The 9599-nt window shown below is 40.5% G+C and overlaps 1 protein-coding gene across 1 annotated transcript; it reads right to left on the bottom strand.

Annotated features, from left to right (window-relative positions):
- Window positions 1-5614: 5614 nt before the first annotated feature.
- foxe1 (forkhead box E1) lies at window positions 5615-8004 on the bottom strand. The gene is made up of 2 exons (XM_084068863.1): window positions 7797-8004; window positions 5615-7593 (listed from the first exon to the last, which is right to left on the bottom strand). Coding segments are annotated over exons 1-2 (1161 nt in total). The 5' UTR covers window positions 7798-8004; the 3' UTR covers window positions 5615-6433.
- Between the last annotated feature and the right edge of the window lie 1595 nt (window positions 8005-9599).

Below are 9599 nucleotides of genomic sequence, written 5' to 3'. Positions count from 1 at the left end.
ACTTTTGTGATCGTTGTAATTGTTGTACGCTATTCTTTGCGCAACCCTGTTAGGAACCTGAACAAGAAATATATATTATCTAATAAATCATTTGCCTGAAGTAGATTTTTCTAATTGATGTTCAAAACTGATTTAATTTCAGGTAAGACTTGACATGAATTTACACCACTTTTGAAATATGTCTTGCCCAACTTTTCAAGTCCTATTTGTACTAATTTAATTATTTTCTAATATTTGCTCAAATACATTATTATATATATTTTTTTATAGATACCCTGGTTCTCTGATGAGTGAATTGTCTCACTGTGGGGATTGCGTCCTGCGTTAAAAAGCACTATATCACAAACCAGACAGTATTTCCTGTAAGTTGTGACGCTTGCGTCGGGGTGGGCCCCTGCCGTATAATATAAGGCCCCGACAAGGGATATCTCATCTTTCAAAAATATGCACACCTCTTCCTTGCTTCAGGGAAGGAGGGTGTTTTTGTGAGACACCTCACTCATCATATGAATACCGGGGTTACGCAAGTAACCTAAAGTTCTCTTTTAAATATTTGTTTTGTGTCTCACTATTGGGGATATAGGTGACTCCCGTATTGCCAGACAATCTTCTATCGAATACTGAGGTCTTTGCTCTATGCAAGAGCTCATGCTCGGGATCGTATGTGCTAGTGATGGTGCAGTGACATAAATTCTTGCAACGGTTAATATGTTGCAGCACATATCCCTAAAAATGGCACAATATGTTGCCATTCCTCTGGTGGATAGTAAATCCCTAAAAATGGCACAATATGTTGCTATTCCTCTTGTGGAATGTGCCCGCAACCCTGCAGGAGGCTGCGGCCCCTTGCTGGTGTAGGCTAGAGCAATCGATCAAGCGAGAAAGACGTTGCTTTCTGGTGGGCTTGTCACTATGAGGCTTAGCCAATGAAACAAACAATTGGTCAAACCTATGGACTTCAGTCCTATCCGTATAAATGTGCAGTGCTCCTACAGGGCAGAGCAAATATAATCTCTGATACTCCGGAGGGGAGAATGGAGACTGGTTGGAAGCTTCCAATTCCACCGGAACATACCCCATTTAGGGCTTCTTGGGGATAAAAGCCGGGTTAGGCTTTATCACTACTTGAGAATTGTCCTGTGCTAACTGAATACACACCGAGTGTCATGAGATGGCATGAATGACACGCTTTGCTGAATCAAGTGCCAGAAGTAACCGTTTAAAAAGTCAATTTCATATCCACTTCATCTAGAGGCTCAACTGGTGGCTAGGAAAGTGCCTCCAGGAGGCTACTAAGGATAAATCCCATGATGGAACGAGACGGCTAGACACACTCATAAAATGACACAAGGGGGTGTTGTTGACCCTCTGTCATGTCCTTAAAACCTACATGACAGGCTGATATGGCTGCCAGATACACCTTAAACCAAAGGCTGTAGAAAGAAGAGAATCCGAACAGCTGAGTCTTGGAATGAAATAATCTGATTTTTCACACCATTCCTCAAATACACAGCACTTATAGTTGTAGAGGTTCCTGGATGATGGAGCCCAGGCATTTTGAATAGTGGCAATGACATTGTGGGGAGGTCACAATGCGTTCAAATAAAACATTTTGCGCACCAAGTCTACAGGGCCAGGATGAGGATGAATTATCAATGTGTGAGTAGCATGTAGCAGGTAGCATGTGACTTCAGATGACCCATGCTCTTCCATCACCTCCTTCATGTTAGAATGTCTTTAATGATAATTAAACAACTATGTCAGTAAGTAAACACAACACATTTTGCAACATAACCCCAAAGCCCACATGTTCACATCACACAATGGGTTTTATGTCAAGTTCAAGTAACTGCAAATATTAAAAAACACAGAAGAAATCCTATAACTCAGAAGAACCTCCCTGCTTCTACATTCGTCCACTTTTTCCATTTCTAAGTTCTGCTGCTGTCTCTTGTTCATCAGCATCACACCTGACAAGGTAGCACCTCTGCTTGTCAGCAGTGCTCGATGGTGTGCAAGAACTCTGTAGAAATAAATGTAAAAGAAAATTCTATTAACCTACTGTATTGAAACATGAACACAGTTGGCTTGATTTTTATTTAACAATCGCATCCAGGTAGTTGTTTCAACCTTAACATGCTTAGGCACAGATCATTTGAAATCTCATGGGTGGAAAAGAAAATGGTGTTTTCTTTTAGCCTTTTTATTCAAACAAACCAAGTATTGGTAATGGTGTTTCTGTTGTAAAATACTTGCATTCTTGATAACATTAAATTGCTTAAACACATTTTGTGGCTTTTCTTTGGCCACACTATAAAAACAGAAGGTCTTAAAAAGGACATGCCTCTGGATTGAGAATCAGTTCGACACATTGTCAAACACATTGTTGAAACTATCCCAGGGACATTGCCCATGTTATTTTTTTCACAAAGCAATTATAAATGTGAGTGCAAATGCAAATCTAAATACTATAGGTTATTTTTGTATTTATATTCTATATCTAAGTGTATATTTTGTATCTTCCACAATGAGTTAGCCATAACCACCAACATAATCTAGCAACCTAGATAGTAAACTCTTTGTACTAAGCAACATGTGTTGAAAAGAACTGCCATCTCCACATCCTAAACTAGTAAGACAATTAACTAAACTCATTCCCAGTCTTCGGAGAGGTAGGCTACTTGTGGCAGGTAGCTTATTCATAGATGCACTGGAGGGTAACTAACCTCTTTCTCCATCACATTAAACAACACCCCGCAAACTCTAGTAGACCCTGCTGCTACACCTCACAGAGGAGAACCCCAGTCAAAATAATGCCACACCAAACATTTTAGCACAATCTATTATTCTTATCTCAAAACAATTACCCCAAAATGGATTAGATCATAACAAAACACTACTGTCACGTGTGATACTCCACCAAAGAGTAGCAAAGAAAAACGAATGCCAAAATCTGATGAGATGAGTCGAGCCCCCATTATCTAATGACCCATGACTCTTTAAAGTAAAATAAATGTATTAAAGAAATTAAGAAGAAGTTATTTCAACAGTAATGTGTGAACATGTATGAAAACAAACGTAAGTCAACCAAAGTCCAACAAACCATGTAACCTACAGAGGAAAGATATATTGACTGGCTCTGATAAATTATATCAAATTATTATATGCGAGCAGTCACAACAAACCAGGTGTCAGTCATCACTCCTAATGAGACACTCCCCAGATCCGTAACCAAACAAATAGGAAATTGTTCTTGATACAATATTGGTCACAAATTAAAACATTATCGTCAAAGCAATTTGTCGGTTTAGTCAAACAATGCATTGTTTGTGGAAGGAGTTAAGAACAGAAGGTGGCATGGTAGGTTCACTCACTAATTAATATTTGTGTTTACAGAACCATTAAATGAATTATAAATGGAGTACTTATATATACATACTAAAAGCTAGTTTAAAATAGCCTATATATTTCCTTTGAAAAATTAGACATCGGTTGATGTGTCCCCTCTGTATGTGATAACATTTGCTTCTGTCTAAAAAAAAGTTTTTAGACAAGGACAAGATCAGGCCCAGAGGTGAGAGGTAGCCTGCGTGTGTTCACAGATGGGAGGGGGATTAACCACTGCACAATCTCTGAGAACACAAGGTATTTTACAATTAAACTTTATGTTTTTTCATTAATTACTTAAACCCTATTTGAAAAATAGTCGATCTACAAGCTCATAATACATTGTGATGTTATATATATATTTTCTTTGGGGGGGGGGGGGGGTGACTCTAATGACATAACCAAAATAGGGACGATGTATTTCTCAAAAAAGATTCAAGCTACGCTAAAACATTGCTCATTTTCCCTGTTTGTCAAGCCTGTCCTCTTCATTTCTGCTTCACTGCTACTCAATGCGTGTTCATTTTCTCTTATAGAAAGACATACTGTATCTCTATTGCTTGTGATGTGCTGGTGGAAATACCTGTGGCATTAGTTAGTGTCTACCATATGTTTGCCTCCATCAACTCAGAACTATCTCAGCCATGTTCTTTTCAATCTCCCTCTGTTTCTCAGTTCTGAGTTTTATGACATGAGTTTTTATTTAGTTTTTACTTAATTTCTGTATGTAGTACTTTTTTATTTCAACACTTTTAATGGATTTATTATAGCACCATGGTAGCTTTCAAGTTTTCATAGCATATTGCTGCTCTCACTTCATACAGTATCTTTAGATCAGTGTTTGATCATGTTTGAAAAAATTGCTTTCAAAATGTTTACACTTGTAGGCTATGCTGTAAACTACAGTTTGCGCTTAAGTCAACAGCACAACAGTATACATAGTATCAGTAACAAAGAATAACTTGAGTTTTTCCTTTTCAAACCATAAATACACTGAAATATTGCTCTCTTGTAGTTTTGTGTAATGCAAAGTACCAAGCAACGTGGTACTTATTGAAGCTTTATGATGCCTTTTTTACTATAACCTTGATTGTGGCTCAGTCTTGTTCTATGAATTAAATTATACTATTACTATTATACTATGTAATTGTCATTCAATCATGAGATATTTAAAGACGATACTACACTCATATTTATACAATCATGAAAGCCTTAATTGAGTCATGACTGTCCTAGTGTGTTAATGTTTTATGTTGAACTGGATTCATGTTTTTTTTTTAAGTAAGCTGAGTACCTAAGGCATTTCACTGAGCTGTATGGAATAATATTTTAATAGATTAATAGATTTGGATAATATCTCTGCTTTAGGTCTTTTCAGTGACTTGCCCGTTGGAGGTTAAGAAGTGGCATCTTCATTAAAACGCCCACTATTTTGAGCATTTTGCCTCATCAGTCAAAGCTCCTTTTCCTTTCAAATAACAAATGCACTCACTGTGATAAAGACCTTTTTTCCTCCTGTGTCTCATCCTGTCTCCTATGTAATCTTATCTCTCAGAGTGGGGACTTCTTGTGTTTGGTTAAAAGCCTCACACATTACTTAGCTTCACAAGTTTAACTATCAGGTTCCAAGGCGATTAGACTGATTAGACTACATAAACTGGACTAGATTAGATTAGATTAGACTCTACTACAAATTGAGTGGACAGCAATTAATTCATTATTTCATTCAATTATTTATGCTCCCCTCAGTAGTTCTAGATTGAAATTCATTGAGAGGGGGACAGAGATGTCAGATTTTACCATGCGTCTCCCCTACTTGGGGTGACAATGTGTGTGAGCTAGAGGGGTTGCAGCTTGTTAAGTGGATGTGTCGATGTCTGGACATGATAACTAAAGGCCGCTCAGGGTGGCTCCAGACAGCACTTCAGAACCAGCTGAGCTGAAACAGATGAGTAGAAAATGGGAAGAATGACACAAAAGGGAAGGAATTGGGTTGGGGGGGGGGTATATTTAAATGCCCTTTGTTCTTTGACTCAGAGAAGATAATACAAAATCATGTTTGTTGTTTTGGAAAATTTGTTAAATCGGATTTTTGTAAACCTTCTATTTAAAAACAAAATCCACATTTGATATTGTGTGCATGGGTACTATTAGAGGAAATTAATATTATTTGAACTTGAATTGATGAGATTGCCAAGAGGAATATTTTTAACTAGAAAGACAATAGTTTTATACAAATGCAATTTTTATTTTATTTTAGCACAGCTACATGAATGTCTTATAGCATTAATGCTTCAATAAATTAAAATGTTTAAAACTTGCATGACAAATTAATTGCATAATTCTGCATTTATTTCCAAAGAAGACAGCTTGATATATGCTGATGTCTAAAGCCTGCATTTTACCATTTGCCAGCAAAAAAACATGCAATACACAGTAATAAAATAAATCAATCGTCAAATAGCCTATAAACATAAAACACAATAATTTATACTAACAGTGTTAAATCCAGTGTCATTTGAACTCCAATAATGTAGAATTACACTCACATTCCAGTCATGAATATTATGCTTGCAAGCAAAGAGAACATTGTGTGAACCTCATGCTTTGACAAGTAGTATCAACAGGCTATATATATATATATTTGTCTATAATTTCACTGTTTGCAATGTTGCTACAGCTGTATTGGAAGTGCACGTGACAATAAAACACATTGAAACCTTTTATATATACATTTATGTATAAGGTGAATATCCATTTGTATGGATATTTACTAATGTGTTTGTGTCTTGCAGTCCATTATATTATTGATGTAGATTGCATTACCATAACTGCAGGAGAGCTTTTTTTTTCTTTTTTTAAACCTAATCATGTAAAAGAAGATGACAAAAGAAGAGACATCACTGCAACAGCAGTGTCCAGGATTGACTGGTCCATTCACTGTAGTCTCTGACATCTCGGCAACATTGCAAGAAATGGCCAAACCAAAATCGTACCCACACCCCCCCCCCCCCCCCCCCCCCTCTCTCCACACTCAGGGGTAGCTTTAGATAGCAGACACAAACCTTTCCATATTCCCTGGGTATGAGGGGTGCCGTAAGTAACTGCCTGTGTTGTGACTAATGTGACCCGTGGCTCCATTGTATTGGGAGAAAGAAGCGAGCTGTGCTGGGGAAACCCGACCGTAATGTTCTGCTGTCTCTACGGACCCTGGGGGTGAGGAATGGAGACGTCCGGTCATTCCGTACCCCTGGCCGTGGCCTGGCTGTCCATAGGAGCCCTGGCTCGCGTGATGGTGGTGATGGTGGTGTGGGTGTGGGTGTGGGTGTCCATTTGACCCAGAATAGGCAAACCCAACATGGGGGGCAGAGGAGCGGGAAAGCATTGTCCCTCCGCAAGCCTGGCTCTGGAAACCTGGAGTTCCTCCGAGGCTACACGGGCTTGATACAGGCGGACCTCCGTCTGGACTGAAGCTCCGGCTGGGCTGCTGCATCACCTCCGGTCCCTGACCTCCGCTCCCTAGAACATTTGATGGAGCCGAATGCCCTATGAGGGTGTTGATGCTAAACATGTGGGGCTGTCCGGGACCAAAGCCTGGGGGCGACGGGGACGGATGGTAGTAGGCTGAGGGTGGCAGCTGTTGAGCGTAGGTAGAACTGACCGTGACATTGGGGTACACAGAGTTGGCATAGGCTGCTGAGCGGGCAGCAGCGATCTGCACGGGGGAGAAAACGGGCGATTCGTGGACATATGAGGCGTAGGTGGTGAAGTCACAGCGTTTGAACCGTTTCCTGCGCCTCAGGAAACTGCCGCTCTCAAACATGTCCTCGGCATTGGGGTCAAGGGCCCAATAGTTGCCTTTCCCCGGCCGCCCTGGCTCTCTGGGGATCTTGATAAAGCAGTCGTTGAGAGTTAGGTTGTGGCGAATGGAATTCTGCCACTTCTTGGAGTTGTCCCTGTAGAACGGGAAGCGCTCCGTGATGAACTTGTAGATGCCTCCCAGGGTCAGCTTGCGGTCAGGGGAGTTGGCGACCGCCATGGAGATGAGAGCGATGTAGCTGTAGGGAGGTTTACCTCGTTGGAGAGGTCTCTTCCTCCGTCGACCCGCACGCGGCTGCTCGTCCGTCTGAGTAGCGGGAGGAGGTGGAGGAGGGTTGGAGGCAGGCAAGGAGATCTCCGATGGAGAGTCTTTCTCCACTTTGACCACTGGCATCGTCATGGAATGGTTTCAAGTGTCCCACCAAAAACAGACAATCAAATAAAAGTCACTAAGTGCTGCAGGATACAATGCCCTTGAAAACAGACTTCAGACTGGAGGGAAATAAACAAAACAAGAGATCTGCCCAGCAAGCAATCATTCTACAGGCAGAATGACAGATTACAATGCTTTCTTTAAACGATCAACTCACTTTTTTTCAGTCCAAAACAAGCAGTCCCTTGAGAGCGGTAAATTCAGCAGTCCTTTCCAAGTTATTTAATGTTATTTCCAAGCTATTTAATGCTTATTTTTTTATTCCAGTAAAGTCGAGGAGCTCAGGTAAGAATCATGTGTATTCTCCGAGGTGTATGTGTGTGTGTGTGTGTGTGTGTGTGTGTGTGTGTGTATGTGTGTGATAATGACTCATGGCGAGTTACCTGAAGACTGTAATAGCTGTGCGGAACACACCTGAGGGGCCACACCTCCCCTAAACATATCACATGCTCTTGACATACCAGCGCTTATAAGGGTCTATTGTTCCATGTTCTACAAAGTGCACAAGCTATTTGTGATGGATATTTTCTATTTTGAGTGTCTTAACATGTTTTGCTCTGTGAATTTCAAGTGGAGAAAAAGAAAGAGTGTCTGGCTACTCGGAGAACATTTTGTTTTAGATCTTTGAATTGAAAATGATCAATAATTCACATCAGTAAATGGGCTAAAATGCCATTACAGTTGAATTAACCAATATTTTCCTTTTATCGTTTTTTATCGTCTAAATTGTTAATGCTTCCTTACACCTACTGTACCATGCCTATCTGATTTATTCTATTCAGACTTTTCATTGACCAGAACAGTCAAAACAAACCTCTTTTCATCTTACTGTACTATTCAAATCTGCTTATAAAGTCGACCTCAAGTTTATTTTAAAATGTCCAAAATGAGCCTTGTTGTTTTGACGTTTAACACTAAAAGGCCTCCTTAGTGGTAATGTAACCTGTGGATTGTTTTTCTACCTCACTTCCTTGTTTATTTTGTGCCAGTGGTTGGAGGAGCCAGCTGTGTTAAGCTATGTAAATGTTGTCCAGAGGAGGGCTTGTCCTGTGCTTGCACCATGCAAAATTTGGGCCATCACCATCAATCCCTGGATACAACCAGAGAGACAGGAATAGCAAACTAGAAGATATGGGTCAGGAATTGTTCACTGATATTTCACAAGAGACTTTTAAGACAAAACATAATGGGTAAGAGCAGCCGTTATAACCTTGTGTCCCCTGTATACACCCACTATAATTTTAAACCAAAACACATTCTTGGGTATTCTAAATTCTAATTCTACCCCCCCCCCCCAAAAAAAAGTTGTGAACTGAATTGAATTCCTTGGGCGCCAGAGATGGAGGCTCAGCTGAAGCCCTCCTGTCAGCGGTAACTTGTGGAATGGGAGTCTTCTGCACTCCAGAGGGCCAGGGTTAACTAGTTTAAGCTCTTAAACAAACACAGAGCAGGGGAAAACGCGGCAGCACACTCCCAGCGCTCAACACCCCACGTCGGGTAACAACGCAGCACAGCGGGGCCAGCGTTGGGGCAGAAAGCACAGTGGTGAGGGAAACAGGGAGAGTAGAGGGGGGGGTTTCATCAGAAAACAACCCGATGAAAGGTTTACTGCATGCTGTGGGGAAGGGTTGGATTGTGGTCCCTGTACCATGAGGTGTCACACTGAGGTGGAGCCACTTGGAAGTCCTCGAACCGTCTGCTGTGCGAGAGCATCTCATAACAAGATCCTATCGTGTAGGACTAGCGATTGATGTGGTAGCTTGATTATAATAATAAAAATGAAATGAATCAAAACTTTATTACGTCTGTTACACAAGCGTAAAGTTGCCTTTGGCTTCATTCAGGTAGAATTAATGAGACTCGATTATACTTGTGTATCATTACTTAGGTAGGCACTACTCTAGTTTTCCAACTTTGTTGTGAATTTAGTAGTATACAGGTAGTTGTAAAAACTGCATGT

The sequence above is a fragment of the Gymnoscopelus microlampas genome (genome assembly GCF_963454915.1).
Source record: "Gymnoscopelus microlampas genome assembly, chromosome: 2".
Lineage (NCBI taxonomy): Eukaryota > Metazoa > Chordata > Actinopteri > Myctophiformes > Myctophidae > Gymnoscopelus > Gymnoscopelus microlampas.
Note: the sequence above shows the minus strand (reverse complement) of the source record. Positions and strands in the feature narration are given on the sequence as shown.